Source organism: Malaclemys terrapin, chromosome 21 (genome assembly GCF_027887155.1).
Source record: "Malaclemys terrapin pileata isolate rMalTer1 chromosome 21, rMalTer1.hap1, whole genome shotgun sequence".
NCBI lineage: Eukaryota > Metazoa > Chordata > Testudines > Emydidae > Malaclemys > Malaclemys terrapin.
Genome location: NC_071525.1, coordinates 21,393,394 through 21,409,460, shown reverse-complemented (window position 1 = coordinate 21,409,460; position 16,067 = coordinate 21,393,394). Strand labels below are relative to the sequence as shown.

General features: G+C 58.1%; 1 protein-coding gene across 2 annotated transcripts in view; it reads right to left on the bottom strand.

Moving 5' to 3' along the window:
- Positions 1–15,857, bottom strand: part of NECTIN2 (nectin cell adhesion molecule 2) — a 36,504-nt gene extending 20,647 nt beyond the window's left edge. For both annotated transcript variants that reach the window (XM_054010404.1, XM_054010405.1), the window contains exon 1: positions 15,678–15,857. In XM_054010404.1, the coding sequence (XP_053866379.1) occupies positions 15,678–15,720 (43 nt within the window). In that variant the 5' untranslated portion in view covers positions 15,721–15,857. The remainder of the gene's footprint in view (positions 1–15,677) is intronic.
- Between the last annotated feature and the right edge of the window lie 210 nt (positions 15,858–16,067).

The window sequence follows — 16,067 nt, the reverse complement described above, 5'->3', positions numbered from 1 at the left end:
TGAGCTCCAAGCCCCTGCAGCCCAGAGCTGGCCAGCTCCTCGCTGGGGACGCCCCTCTGGCAGGGAGATGTGGAAGTCTGGGAGCCACAAACCCAGGGAGTTACTGGTGGGTTTGGAGGGATAATTCCAATAAGAGCCATTTAAGTTGCAGGTGTTATTCTGGGGTCTGACTAGATGATCTAATGGTCCCTCCGCCTATGGGCCTGCTTTACTTGCCCACCAGGGATCCTTCTACCCACAGATCCAGGGACCATTCGGTCTTGCAGTCTGACCTGCTGTACATCACAGGCCAGGGACTTCCATGCGTCCTCCTGCACAAACCCGCATCTCAGTGAGAACCCACTGCTTCCCATGGGAGTCCCTCCCAATCCACTCAGAACTGGTGCCTTGTTTCCAACTGCACCATGTCTGGCTGTACCGTCCAGTCACTGGTTTCTGTTCTGCTTCGCCGCTAGGCTCAGAGAGGCTTTCAGTGCCTGGGACAATCGCCTCCCCAGGGGCGTTGGAGCAGTGTGTATAGGGGGGTGCCAAGAGCCACTGAGCCAAACTGTAAACTCTGCGTATGATGGAAACCACGTCGACCCCCCGACCCCTGCACCTCGTGACCCTTGTGAGACGCTAGCCAGACCAAGCACGCTCCGTCTCACTCCAAGGCATCTTCTCCAGCCCTCAGATCATTTCTGCGGCTCTTCTCTGCCCCCGGGTTTAACTCAATGGGTTTGGGGCACGCAAACAAACGCTCCTGTTCCTGGGTTGTTTGCCCAAGTAACGACGCCTGGGCAAGGGCTGCACAGGGAATTGCACCGATAGAACTGAACGTGGCAGCTTTGTAAACGGTACAACTGCATGCTTAGACCTAAGCCTGCCTCCAGCCAACCCGGAGTGTCCACAGGGCCGTTTACACCAGTTACCTGAATCCATTTAAACCCAGATCTTAAACAGGTGCAGCTCTGCATATAGACAAAGCCAAGGGACAACTGGGGCCAGTTCAGAAAAGGGAAAAGCTAGGCTGCATACCATGGGAAAATATCACGACAGAGAGATGGATCAGGCTGGGGAATTGTCTCCCCAAAGGAAGAGCTGGGAGCCCCAACATTGGGCTGGGGTCCCTATATAAATAGCCCCACTCCCCACCCGGGCAGGGATGCCATGGGGAGCTGGACTCTCTGTTTCGCAAGCCCAGCGCACCAGGAGCTGCACCAGATGAAGATCTCTTCTGATGTGCTGCCATGAATGCATAAAGGAGCAAGCGTGCAGTTCAAAGTGCCGTCACCTTCCGCACCCCGATCCAGAGTGAGGGAGAATCGAGCAGAGGGCAGGGGCCGCCGGCAGGGGGACACGGGAAAATTTTAGCCCAGCCAGCTGAGCGCTGCCACAGGTGCTGATCAAATGCAGTGTATTTAACAGGCTCCCCCGCACCCGATTGGTTCATCCCACTAACTTGGGAGAGCAGCGCTGCTCTCCCAAGGAGACCCATGCAGGGTCTGGGAACCTCCCTCGGGCGTCTGTCTGTCCAACGTGCCGTTGTATCCCAACACAGACAGACAAGTTCTATCCACACACCCACCCCTGCATGCACAGATACACACCTGTCCAACCCTCTCACACAAAGGCTTCCTCCTCTCCCTGGACAGTCACTAATCTGAGATTTTCGTGACTCAGGGCCACAAAAAAAACACTGTTTTTGTTTCTTAAACTCTTCTCCCCTGCCCCAATTCGGCTCGTTTTGCCTTCTGCTTTCTGAGCTGTTTTCTTGTCTCCTGACACACCCTTCCCCCCCCAGCCAGGAGAGCCAGAATGGACTTTTTCCAAACACAAGCAGTGAGTCTCAAATAAATCACATGACCCTGGGAGCTGGGTCTTTATGAAGAAACACCAGAATCCACAAGAGTCATGACAACAGCACAAGTCAGCCACAGTGCTGGATCTCCCCCCAGTGTGCATCTCCACACCCCACATGTGCATCTCTATGCAGACATCCCTGCTCCCCCCGTACCTGCACGGCTGTATCCATACAGACTGCGCGTTTCCACACACAGGCGTGTGGGGCTGAAGGCACGGTGCGTTTTCAGGCTGCTAAAGCCGGTCCGGCTCGGACTTCGCTGTCTGAGCCACTTCCATTGATTCAGCTTCGCCCTCACATGCCCAAGACGTTGCCCTGATTTCATGAGCCCCCAGTCCCGTTCCCCGCCCCTACTCGGCTGCTGCTCCCGGATGGGGATTCCCCCTTGATGTGACTCACACACACAGCCCCACTCATCCTTTGAGAGATCACATGGCTCCCACCCCAACCTGGCTCATGGGAACTGACCAACATCTTGTACTACAGCCCTGTGCCAGTCCCAGGCCTGGGGCCGTCAGTGGCAGCAGCTCCCTGCTGGCCCCGGGGGGGAGGAAACAAACTGCTAATAAATGCTTCATATCTCAGAAAACCTGTTACTCACCAGACACAGCTGGTAAATGACTCACCACCATCACATAGTGAGTTGGCAGCAAAGCTACGAATGGAACCCAGGAGTCCTGGCTCCCAGGCCCCTGCTCCAACCACTAGACACCACTCCACTCCCAGAGCCGGGTACAGAACCCAGGAGTCCTGACTCCCAGTCCAGCCCCTTAACGACTGGCCCATTCTCCTCCTCCAGCAGAGCTGTGAGGCTGTGTCCATCCAGGCTGGGAGCACTCAGAGCGTGGGATCTGGGCAGGGATTTGGGGGACATGGATGCAAATCCAACACACACACACGCAGGCCACATGTCCCCTGCTGCAGAGGTGAGGACAGCAGACGGCTCGGGGCGATGCAGCCCAGTTCTCCCAGCATTTCCAGGCTGCTGGGTAAGGTGCCAGCTCCTCTGCTTCACAGACAGTAACCTATTGTCCCTGCCACAGCTTTCTTCCTATTTGGCTGGGAGGACATGGGACACTTTGTTTCCGCGCGCACACACACACAGATACACACACCCTCCACCCAGACAATGCAGAAAAGGGAAAGCAACCTGCCTGGGTCAGCAGGGAGTAAAGGACAGAGAGATCGGAGCTGGGGAAGCTCCCACTCCCTGAACAGGGATGGGGAAAGAATTGGTCATACTTTAATCACTGTGGCTGGCCTGACTCAGCACACTACAGCCTGGATAGAACTGCTCCCAGTCATCCCCCAGTCCACTAGACCCCACTCCCCTCCCAGAGCTGGAATAGAACCCAGGAGTCCTGGCTCCCAGACCCCCTCGGCTCTAACCACTAGACCCCACTCTCCTTCCAGCACCCCTCTCTCAGGCTGGCTGTGGTATCCACTCACGGCTCCCTCCCTCTGCTAGCTCTGCCGAACCATAACCTTTTGGGCTGCAATTTCCCCTCTTCAGCCCCTTCAAAGAAAACCGCGTTGTGGACTGGGGCTCAGGACACCTGAGTTCACTTCCCGGCCCTGCTGCTTGCTCTCCGTGTGACCAGGGCCAGTTCCTGCATCTCCCAGAACCTCACTTCCCAGCTGTAACGTGGGGAGATGATTCTGCCTTGGGCCACTTGGACTGCGAGCATTTTGGGCCAAGGATTGTGCCTAGCTATGTGTCTGCCCAGCACCAAGACTCACTGGGGGGCCCTTCCGATCTCTGCCAAGGGGGGCAGCACCAGGCACAAGGGGGGCCCCCCCAACCTCAGCCTGGGGGGCCAACACCCAGCACAATAGGGGTCCCCGATCTCTGCTTGGGGGACTGAACAACATCCGGCACAATGGGGGGACCCATTTCGATCTCGGCCGGTGGGAGCGTATACAGCACCCAACACGACTGGCCCCCCTCCTCCCGAACCAGAATCATGCCCAGTCCCTCCACTGCATTTCGGCTGGGAGGGTGAGGTCTGTGCAGCACCCGGCACGACAGGGGGAGTGGGGCCCCTTAGCTCTGTGGAACAAACAAACCCTAATTGCACCATCTCTGTGCTCCACTTAGATCAGTTTGAGAAACCAGAGAGGAAAAAGGCTCCAGGCAGATTTTTTGCCTGATGATTTTGCTGCAGAAGAAAAGGCTTTTTTTGTTCCCAGTCAGCTAAGGGATCTTTGCAAGAGAGAAAGAGGCACACAAAGGACAGACGGCCAATGGGACAGACACACAGACAGTTTCACTTTTTAAAAATAGCCATAGTTGCTGAGGGACCAGCCTGGCAAACACCCCCACCCCCAAGCCCCTCTCCGCTCCGCCCCAGCTTTCAGAGCCCTCTCTTAGGCTTCGTCCCTCTGTAGGACGATTATCCCAGTGAGCCAGGCACAGACCCCCTGCCCGTAATGGGAAGCGACAGAGCCATCTCGAGCTGCGCGCCACAGTCAGTCTAATTCTAAGAGCGTGAATGAAGCGGCCCCTAATTTAATAAGAAACCAGATCGAGCGTGAGGCGGGAGCATTAAAAATTCAGTTTTACATGAGGGGAAAAACAAAAACCTGAAACCGAACAGGAGGCAGCGGAGGGTAATTGCAGAGCTGCATTTTATCCTCCACTGCTCGGGGAAGCTCCCAGAGACCCCGACTGAGCTGAGATCAACCTGGACTTAGTAGGGGCTTGGTTAACCCCTTTCTCCTGGCTTTATAATTACAACCTCTAACCCAAATCTCCCTCTCTCTTCCCTTCTCCAATCGACATTGCTAAATAGCACTGTTGTGCTGCTGTCAAATGGTCCCCCAGAGGTGCATGTCAGAGCCAGGCAAGAGAGCCCTGTATAAACAGCCCCCATGCCCCACCCCAGAAGCAGCCGCAACTCAGCACAGCAGGTACACGGTAAAGGCAAGCAGCTAGTACTGCCAGCCATGCCCACGCCCCCAAACTGTGGTGGCAAGAGGCACCTGTTCCTCATCAGGAACATTTGGGGAGGGTGTAGGGCAGGGGAAGCGAACAGAGAAGGGGGACCAGGACTGTCTCTGATTTTCCCTCTCCCTGCAGGAACGGGGCCTCCAGCTGAGTCAATAGGATCAGACAGCAGCAGCCGGGCTGCAAATGCACAAGCGGAAGCCATCGCGATTCCCCCAGCAGCTGCATGCCCCCCATAAGATTCCCACCGCAGTGGGCGAGCCAGGGAGGGGGCTAGCGGCACCCCTGCCACCCCCCATGCTGCTGCAGAGCTCTGTGGACAATGCTGGCTCCACACCGCAGCACAGGGACGGGGGAGGGCTCACTACAGCTCGGGCAGCAGGAAGGGGCAGGTTACATATAAAAGGCCCCTTCCCACTGGGCAGTTCAGGCACCAGGTGCCCGTCTTGGCCGACCGGGGGTAGGGGGACTGACAAGGCCCTGAAGTGCTGGGTGCTCGAGTGTGAGGCAGGGGCATGGGGTGGGACAGCAGCCAGATGGAAACAGGCATTGGGAAGAGAGGATAACAAGAGACACCCATGCACGTAGATGGGGGAGGCGGCACTCCGGCCATTGTTAGGGGCTGGGAGCCAGGACTCCTGGGTTCTACCTCCACTTCTGGGAGGGGAGTGGGGTCTAGTGGTTGGACCAGGGGGGCTGGGGGCCAGGACTCCTGGGTTCTCCCCCTGGCTCTGGGAGGAGCAGGGGTCCAATAGCTCTAGCTACAAGAATGGATGGGGGCCCACTGTTAACTAGTTTGCCCTCCTGGCCGGCCTCACACAGCAGGTCAGACGAGATATTCACAACAGTCCCTTCTGGCTTGGACGATCTATGAATAACCCAGGCCAGGGAACGACACACAGCGACTCATCCTCTGCAGCGGAGCGTTAACACGGGGTGACACTAACGCGCACTGAGGCCCTCAGGTCTGCGGGGCAGGGACTGTCTCATCCTGTATCTCTCCCCCCAGATGCAGCCTCTCGGCACTACTGCAAAGGGTGAGCAGCCCGCACAGGAAACAGCAGCGAGTGGGGCCCCGGCACAGGAGCCCTTCACATTCCCAGCTCTGCTATGATGCAGGGAACCAAACACGAGACTTGCAGCGTCCGTGGGCTGGCAGGAGGCAGGTCCCAGTTCCCTGGTCACCAACCATCTCAAGGGGGTGATCTCCGATCCGGGATGGGGGCAGGGAGTCACCCCGAAGGGCTCTGGGGGACCTGAGCGCATTTCCCTTCCTCAACTGCGCTCAGATGACCTTTAGACTGGTCTGTGCAATGCTTAACACAATGGGCGCCGGGCATGCCCCTCGCAGCCACGACTATACAAAGGAGACACTAATCCTTAATGAATACAGACTTAATGCCAGCTATCCACAGGGATTGGTCCTGGGTCCTGTTCTGTTCAGTATTCTTCCTCAATCATTTAGATAATGGCACAGAGAGTGCACTTACAAAGCATGTGGACGATACCAAGCTGGGAGGGGTTGCAAGTGCTTTGGAGGATGGGATGAAAATTCAAAATGATCTGGACAAACCAGAGAAATGGTCTGAAGTAAACAGGATGAAATTCAATCAGGACAAATGCAAAGTCCTCCACTTAGGAAGGAACAACCAGTTGCATACACAATAAATGGGAAATGACGGCCCAGGAAGGAGCACGGCAGAAAGGGATCTGGGGGTTATAGTGGATCACAAGCTAAATACGAGTAAACCATGTAACAGTTGCATAAAACGCAAACATCACTCTGGGATGTCTTAGCAGGAGTGTTGTAAACAAGACACGAGAAGTAATTCGTCTGCTCTACTCCGTACTGATTAGGCCTCAACCGGAGTATCGTGTCCAGTTCTGGGCCCCACATTTCAGGAAAGATGTGGACAAATTGGAGAAAGTCCAGAGAAGAGGAACAAAAATGATTAAAGGTCTAGAAAACATGACCTATGAGGGAAGATTGAAAAAATTAGTTTTGTTTAGTCTGGAGAAGAGAAGCCTGAGAGGGGACATGATAACGGTTTTCAAGTACATAAAAGGCTGTTACAAGGAGGAGGGAGAAAAGATATTCTCCATAACCACTCAGGATAGAACAAGAAGCAATGGGACTTGCAGCAAGGGAGATTTAGGTTAGACATTAGAAAAAACTTCCTGTCAGGGTGGTTAAGCACTGGAATAAATTGCCTAGGGAGGTTGTGGAATCTCCATCATTGGAGGTTTTTAAGAGCAGGTTAGACAAACACCAGTCAGTGATGGTCTGGGTAATACCTCATCCTGCCTTGAGTGCAGGGGACTGGACTAGAGGACCTCGAAGTCCCTTCTAGTCCTAAGATTCTATGATTAGCTACAGCATCGCGCTGGCAGCTCGTGCCCAGATGTATCCTGGAAAGGTTTCGAGCGTCAAGCTGCCAGCCTGAGCCACATTCTTTACATCCAACAGGTGGGGAAACCACGCGAGGCAGCAACTGTCATTTTTATAGATTTTGAGGCCAGAGGGGCCATTCCCCATCCCCAGAGGGGACATCGCAGGCCAGCGAGTTTCACCCAGTGACCCTGCACTGAGCCCAATAACCGCATTTGGCGAAAGCCCCTTCCAGAAACGGCCCCGTTCTGGGTCCAAGGTGGAGCCACGGCCCTCGGGAGTTTGTTCCCCGAGTGACTCCCCCTCAATGTCAGACTGGTGCCTCCTGTCTCAGCTGGGATTTGTCTGGCTGCAGCTGCCAGCCACTGGCTCCGCTGCCTTCCTTTGCTAACTCAGAGGCTTCAGGTCACAGGATTTCTCCCCGGGACGGTGCTCAGACCCCGTAACCAAGTCAGCTCTCAACCGCCATCTGAGACACTCAGGAGATTGGGCTGCGTCCATCTCTCCCCATCAGACCTTTTTCTCCAGCCATAGATCATTTCTGGGGCTCTTCTCTGTCCCCTCTTCAGCTTTTCTACATGCGCCCCCAGAACAGGACGCAGGATTCCAGGATTCCCCTCACCAAGACAGAGGTAAAATCGCCTCCCTGTTCCTCCATTCAGCTCCTCTATTTATACACCTGAGGATTGTGACTTGCCCATGGCCACCCAGTGGCCCAAAGCTGGGAAAGAAACCAGGAGTCCTGGCTCCTGACTCTCCCTCCCCTAACCGCTAGACCTAGCGGGATCAGCTGTCCCGATTTTATAGGGACAGTCCCGATATTCTGGGCTTTGTCTCATATAGGCACCTATTACCTGCCACGCCATCCCAATTTTTCACACTTGCTCTCTGGTCACCCTAACTAGACCCCACTCTGCTCCCAGAGCTGGGAGAGAACCCAGCTGGACCCAGCGTCTGAACCATAAAGGCCACCCAGTCCTGCGAGATTGGCTGGAGAAGAGGCTGCAGCCCTGGGGAATCCGGGGAGGAGATGGGGGGGGGGGTGTCCCCAGGCCAATCGATTCGGCTTAATAAAATATAACCCACAAGATGCAGCAAGCGGCCCCTGGGGCAAGGGGGGAGTTGGATTCTTCCTGATTTTTTAAATACATGCAAATGATGGGGGAGGGGAGAAGTAGGTCACCCACCAGGAAGCTGCCTGCATGGGGAGGGCGGAGCAGTGCAGCGGGGCAGAGGGAAGTGCTGTTTGATGTAGTCACAGCAGGAAGACAAAGGGTTTCAATGGAGCGGGGGCTGGCAGCAGGGACATCCATTCACCTAACTGCCTGGTGCCAGACTGCGGACAGGGTGGGGGAGAGAACTAACCTGCTGGAAGGCAGACCAGAGGTTGCGGGCAGGTGATAGGCTGGGAAAAGGCGGAGCTGCCCGCAGGTCAGCAGGGGGACAGAGGAGCCCTGGAGAGAGTAACGGGAAGGGGGGGCTCCCTGCAATCTCGCCACGACTGCACCCACCACCCTGGCAGACCTGTCCCTGCTCCCTGAGTCCCTTCCCTGGGAAGCCAGTCACAGCCCTGCCACGCCAAGGCCAGCACTGAAGGATCAATGAGACGCAACTCTGCACTTCAGAGAGGCAGGTGCCCAATGACAAGGGGGGAGGGTATCCCCATTTTACAGACAGGAAACGGAGGGACAAGCAGGAAGGACACTTGGCTAACCTTACAGTGCCAGAGCTGGGGAGAGAACCCAGGAGTCCTGGCTCTCAGTCCACTGCTCTAACTCACCAGCCCCCACTGCCCTCCCAGAGCCAGGGAGAGAAACCAGGTGTCCTGGCTCCCAGCCCCCCCCCTGCTCTAACCACTAGACCCCACTACCCTCCTGGAGCTGGGGAGAGAACCCAGGAGTCCTGGCTCAGGACTGTAGCTGCAGAGGACAGAGCAGCCTTTCCAGCATTATGCAGCCATGTCCCTTGCCTTGCCACTGCAACGAGCCCCCATCTCTGTCCAAGAGTCACTTCCAGGAAGGCAGCATCGCAGCTGAGGCGCGGGGTGGGGGTTGCACGTCCGCCAGGATTACGCTCCTTGTCCCGCAGGGCCCAGGGGGACCACGCAGTTCAGGGAGATCTCAACAAGCAGAGACAGCACTTCACAGCTCATCTCTTCAGTTCATTATCGAGGAGCGCGCTCCTTCTCCCTCCCCCACACCACGGGCCTGTACGCCTGCCACTGCCAGACACAGCAAACAGAGCTAGAACACAACCCCCGCTCTAAACACCAACCCATTGAGAGAAGCCAGGAGTCCGGGCTCCCAGCCCTCCTGCTCTAACCCACCAGGCCCCACTCCCCTCCCAGAGCTGGGATAGAACCTAGGAGTCCTGGCTCCCAGCACCCCTGCTCTAACCCACCAGACCCTACTTCCCTCCCAGAGCTGGGGTTAGAACCCAGGAGTCCGGGCTCCCAGCCCCCCCTGCTCTAACCCACCAGACCCTACTCCCCTCCCAGAGCTGGGAGAGAACCCAGGAGTCGGGGCTCCCAGCCCCCCTGCTCTAACCCACCAGACCCTACTCCCCTCCCAGAGCTGGGATAGAACCCAGGAGTCCTGGCTCCCAGCCCCCCTGCTCTAACCCACCAGACCCTACTCCCCTCCCAGAGCTGGGATAGAACCCAGGAGTCCTGGCTCCCAGCCCCCCTGCTCTAACCCACCAGACCCTACTCCCCTTCCAGAGCTGGAAGAGAACCCAGGAGTCCGGGCTTCCAGCTCCCATTCCCCACTAATGCAGGCGGTGGGCATGCTGTCCCCTGGCCAGGGTATCTGAGGAATGTTGGTGCATTGGAGACAAAGGCAGGGTGGAGCTGGGATTAGGGCTGGAACAAGGAGGCGGGGGAGTGGCTGCTGAAAGGCAGAGGGTGGGAGGGGGGTGCAGGGGCAGGGGTGTGCACTGCACAGCTGGGCGCAGGGGGAACTATGGAGTGGGCTGTACCCAGGGATGGACAGTACTGGGATGCAGCTGCTCCCTGCAGCCTCTCCCCCTCCCTTGGGCCAGTGCAAACAAAGTCAATGGGCTTTGCATTGGCTGCTAGTCCCAATGCAGCAGGGCCCCAGCGCAAAGGGGCCAGTGCAGGCAACATCTCTGCCATGGCCCTGCAACCTCCCCAGCCTCCAGCACCATCCCTGGCACCAGTGGTCTCTTTGGTGTCTGGCTTCTAACTATTGGTACAGTCTGGGCCGTGAAATACCAGCTCTGTCACCAGCCAGCCGCTGCCTCTTCCTGGGCCTCCGATCCCACAGGTAGCGAGGGGACGGCGATCCCCTCTGGCTATTCAGACTGCGCTCTTTGGGTAGAGACCACCCCCGGGACCCCTGCAACACCCGGCACAATGGGGGTGGACAGGTGCTGTCACAATACAAATTACGCCAGGTTCACCAGCTCTGCCCGTAGGCGAGTTGCCAAGCCTGGGTTCTAGTCTCAGCTCCTCGTACAAGTCACTGAATCTCCCTGTGCCTCTGTTTCCCCATCTGTGGATTGGGACAGTTCCCAACCTCACAGAGGTGCAGGGAGGCCAGCCAAGTCCACGGCTCTTTGCAAGTGCCTGGATGCTCCAGGCTCAAATCCCACCCAATGGACAGGACCTCGGGGATTCCCTCCAGCCCAACATGCTGCCGTGCAGCAGCTACGACACAGACCCTTCTACAGCCGGCTGAGACCACGGCCTGAACATCGGCCCCGTCACCCCAGAAGTGCAGCGCTGGGGGAAAGCTGGACCTTCACCTGATGGGGATTCTGACCCAGTCTGCACTGGGGGCGGGGGTGTCGACACGCCATTCCTGCAGCACCAGAGCCAGCTCCAAGTTTTCTCCCATTGAAACGTGGTTTTTGCAAACCCAGCTTTGTCGAAAACAAGGAGATGCCCAGTGCAGTGTCTGGGTTTGACCAATTCCTCTCCACTTTTGATGAAAATAGATTGAAAAAAACTGATTTTCAGAAAGCCCCTTTCTCTTTAACCCGGCCTCAGAGCCCAGTCTCCATCCCTCCCAAACAGATTTAATTTTTCTATCAAAACCCCAAACATTCTTCAGGGGAAACTTTCACAAGACATTTAGAGGGGGATTATTTTTTACATTTCCCAAGGAAAACAGCTACTTTGGGGACAGGCTGTAGTGTTTGCACCAGTGCATACAGAACCCCCCCCCCCCAACTGAGGGGGTGGAGGGGTGTGATTCATGGAGCAGGATGAATGCTGTCACAGGAGCCCAGAGGGGCAGTCCAGGGGCTTTTCATGAGCTCCAATTCCCTGAGCATCCAGGAGTTTCCCACGGCCACATGGCCTGCAGAACAGGAAGGGGTTAATGCTCCCAGGCTGGGCCCTGAGCCTGCCTTTCTCATGCTAATGCCGGGCCTGCATGTCTGGCTCAGGCAAGTGCTGGGCTCAGGGGGAGGGGAGTGGGGCTGCTGGGTTTTCAATGACCAAGGCACCAGAGGTTTCCAGGGACCAGACTGGGGCTGGGCAGAGCCCTGGGTTAAAAAGGACAAGCTGGCACGCAGGGCTCAGCGTGGCTCAGGTTTGGCCCAACTGCCCCTGTCATGGTGCCAAACCCATGCTGCAACCAAGCCCAGCAGATCAAAAGCCCAGACCAGCAGTGGGGCCCAGCCCTGTGGGCAGGGCCGGCTCTGGCTTTTTTGCCGCCCTAGGCCAAAAAGCCCCCCCACCTCCGCGAGACAGGGGAGGGTGCCAAGGGTGCCGAGTCCGCCGCGGCTCCACTCTCCCAGGCGGCCAGAGCGCCGGGGGGAGGGCGGCGAGCCCAGTCGTGGCCCCGCTCTCAGCTGGAGCGCCCCGCCGCGCCGCCCCCCCTCCAGGCGCCGCCCCAAGCACATGCTTGGTGGGCTGGTGCCTGGAGCCGGCCCTGCCTGTGAGCCCCTGGAGCAGCTGCTGCCTGGTGGGTGTGGTGGGTGTAGTGGGTGGGTGGGGACTTGCTCTCCGTTCCCCTCCCCAACCTCGCTGTCCTCCTTTTCCAGCTCTCCCCTCCACACAAGGACCGTGGTTCCCTCCGCAGCGGGACGGGGGCCTTCATGGGACACCAAACTCCAAAAGAGAGCGCAGCAAGAGAAGTTTGGGAACCTGTGGGCTAGAGCATACGGGGACCTCCTGGAGCTGGCAGACCTGCACTTCCTAGACACAACGCACCCCTCCCGCACCCCTCCGGCACACCCGGTGCCCAATAGAAACAATACACACCCTACGTTCCTACACACCCTCCTCCAGACACAACCTGTATCCCTACAGCATAGCTGTACACACAGTGACTGGGAGTCGCTGGTAGGACCTGTGCCCACAGACACCGCATGCACCCTGCCTTCCTCTCAGCAGGATATTTTACATCTAGAGCACCTGGGTGTATTGCAAAAGCCTCCCACCCTCCTGCAGAACTGCCCTGTGCGGAGGGTATGCCCAGTGTCCCTAGACAGCACCCGTACTGGCCCTCAACCCAGCAACCTGCCACCAGACCCGGGAGACAGGCAGCCAGCTGGCAGAGGGTCAGTCCAGGGTACCGGCCAAGGGGCCCTCGCTCTGCTAGACCTGCCTCAGGCCAATAGTCACACGGGACTGAAGCTGAGCGCATGCAGGTGCTGCAGAAAGGAGCCACGTGCATGTAGGGTCCATTTTAACCTCCCCTGTACACAGAGGGGCAGGCAGCGCGATGGGGACATGACACAATTCAGCCCCCGAGGCCGTTACATTTGGCTTCCCCTCCCTCCCTTTCAGCGATTGAAGTCATTTCCAGCAGCAGTGAGGGACATACCGATGCCAGGACCCGCAGCACTGCATGTCTCCCGCAAGAATAGCTGGGGTGCTCGGGGTGGCCAAGCGGGGTCAGACCAATGCAGAGGTGCTGGAACTGGAGGTGCTGGAAAACAGGAATTTTCATTCCACAAAGCCAGGATGGGCAGGGATGGTGTCTCTAGCCTCAGTTTGCCAGAAGTTGGGAATGGGCGACAGGGGATGGATCACTTGATGATTCCCTGTTCTGTTCATTCCCTCTGGGGCACCCGGCACTGGCCACTGTCAGAAGACAGGACACTGGGCTAGATGGACTTTTGGTCTGACCCAGTACAGTGGTTCTTATGTTCTAAAGCATTTTCCAACCAAGCTAAGATTCCAATTTCCTGGGGTGTGTGGTGTTTTCCCTCCAGGTCAACCCAGAAAAATCCAAAACAAAATGCAAATTTTCAATCCATTTTGTCAAAAACCCACAAAGAAAATGAAATTTTCCCAGGAGTTCCCGTTTCCCTTGAAAAGCCGGGGGGCTGTTTAGACTAAGAAAAAAAGACTTCAGAGGCAAGATTTGTTTCTAGCTAAAATGGCAGAGCAGCCCTATCGGAAACAAGGACAGGGCTGCGCTAGGCCATTATATGGCCTCCTTTGCTGTCCTAGCCAAGCTTCTCATATGTTTATCCCCCACGCCCCGTGAGCTGGGGAAAAGAGCACGTCCCCATATTACAGGTGGGGAACCGAGACATGGGCGTGGGGTGCGTCTACACAGCAATTGGGTGTGACGGCAGCACACACAGGCAGAGCGAGCGGCAGCAGGGGCTGGACCAGGACAGTGACCCCTTCGCATCCCTGAGTGGCACAGCTGTGCTGGCTGAAGTCTGTGGTGTGCACACTCACGCACACGCCTGGTCTCCACACTCACGCACACGCCTGGTCTCCACTAGAAGCCAGTGGTACAATAGAGCCCAAGGCCAGAAGGGCCCTTGGGATCAACTGGTCTGACCTCCTGGACGACACAGGCCAAAGACCTGCCCCACAATAATTCTGATTGAAGTACAGCCATTTTTTAATCCCATCTAGATTTAAAAATCACCACCTTGATTTAAAACCCCACCACACTCCTTGGTGAATTGCTCCAGGCAATGATTAGTCCCCTTCCCCCGGGTGAACAGGTTCACCTTATTTCCAGTCTGAATAGTTACACCGGGGTAAGGCCTAGCAGGGACACAGACCAGGATAAAGGTGCCACCCACAGAGCTCCTGCTTCGCAGAACAGGAAGTGCTGATATCACCTATAACAGAACTCCCAGGTCCTGTTTATGCAACTGCAGGCTCTGGAGGGGCAGGGCACCGGTTCTGGGATCCTAGACAGCTGGACTGCAGGGTCCCATTGCCCAGCAGAACAGGGACCGGGCTCTACCCAGAGTGTGGGACCCACTCAGAACAGATGGGGGCCCACCCAGAGCAGGACTGGGCCAAGGAATCGCCAATCCTGGTTGCCATGTTAGCTAGACCAGTTTAGCGACAGAGGCAAAACCTTCTAGTATGGACAAGGCCTATGTCGCGGGGCAGAACAACAGAGCCCAGGTGTCCCACTACAAGCTGGAGCATGGGGGAGGGGTCGGTGTCAGGTTCAGGGGCCCTCTGCCAGCCTAGTGTTTACACGAGATGAAAGCAGAGTGAGTTTAGCAGAGTCACTCCCTGTTGGCCAGTTTCGGTTCCAGGTAGTTCACTTTTCCCTAGATCCACAGTTTCTGCGATACCGTTTTTCTCTTGCGCCAACGCCCCGGGCTGGCCTGGGATCCGGTGACTTCACACAGCTGTTCCCACAGGACCCACCCCCCAGAGCCAAGGCGGAGCCGGCCCCTGCGCCATCAGCCGCTGTCCTGCCCCTATGGCCTGGTTCGGGGCTGCGAGTAACGCACCTCACAGGGAAGGGGGGCGGGACGCGCTATCCCAGCAACCACACAACAGCCAGGGTCTGGAACAGACACAAGCACCCTCATCCCATCCCCCAGCAGCTACGCAGCCCGGGACAATGGGGGGGGAGGGGGGGCAGGTCCCCACCCCCATGCTCCAGTGTGGGGAGCTGCCGGGGTGAATGAGGTTTCCCCCTTTCGGGCTGAAATTCCCCACATTCCTTAGGGCGGAAAGGGAATAATAGGCTCTGCCCCCCCCACACACACACACTTCAGTTGAGCAGAATCCGAAGGCTACGCCCCCCCTACCCGGGCACCCAGCCAGAGAAACAGGTTCTCTGAACCTCGTCATCTTGGGAACAGAGAAAGTTTATCGGGGGGGGGGGGGAGCGGGAGAGGGCAGAGGCCAAGGACCGGGTTTGGGGGCAGGGCCGAGGCGGCTGAACTGGGGGGGGGGGGGCATAGCAAAGCCTGGAGTTGGAGATGCAGGGACGGGACTGGGGCGCCTCGGGGGCGGTCGGCGCAGAAGGGATCGGGAGATCTGGGGATGAGGAGGGATGGGAGACGCAGCAGGGTCTGGGGAGGGGGGGACGCAGGATAGCGCGGGAGATCTGGGGGTGCAGGAGCCATGGGGGCCGAGGGATGGGAGACGCAGGAGGGACCGGGGGTCTGGGGAGGGGGGCGCAGGAGGGACCGGGAGATCTGGGGGTGCAGGAGCCATGGGGGCCGAGGGATGGGAGACGCAGGAGGGACCGGGGGATCTGGGGGTGCAGGAGCCATGGGGGACGCCCCCCCCTGCAGCCAGCCCTTACCACTCAGCAGGCTCCAGAAGACGAGGCTGCGGGGCGCGCCCATGGGACGCAGGGGGGCCCCGCTGGGTTCGAGCTCGGCTCGCCCCTCCCGACCCCGGCTCGGTGTCCGGCCGCGTCCCCCTGTCCGGCCGGCGCCGCTGTGTCCGTCCTGCCCCGCTCCGCTCTGCGCCCTTCTGCCAGGGCCCAGCCCAGTCATGCGCCCGCCCGGCCCCAGCGATAGCCCCGCCCCCCCGCGGCCGGCTCACCCCCCCCGCCCTCCCCGGCACCCCCCCGCCGGCCGGCTCACCCTCACCCCCCTAGGCCCCCCCTGGCCGGCTCACCCCCTCCGCCCCCCGCGGCCGGCTCATCCCCTCCGCCCTCCCCGGCACCCCCCCCCGCCCCCCCGGCCGG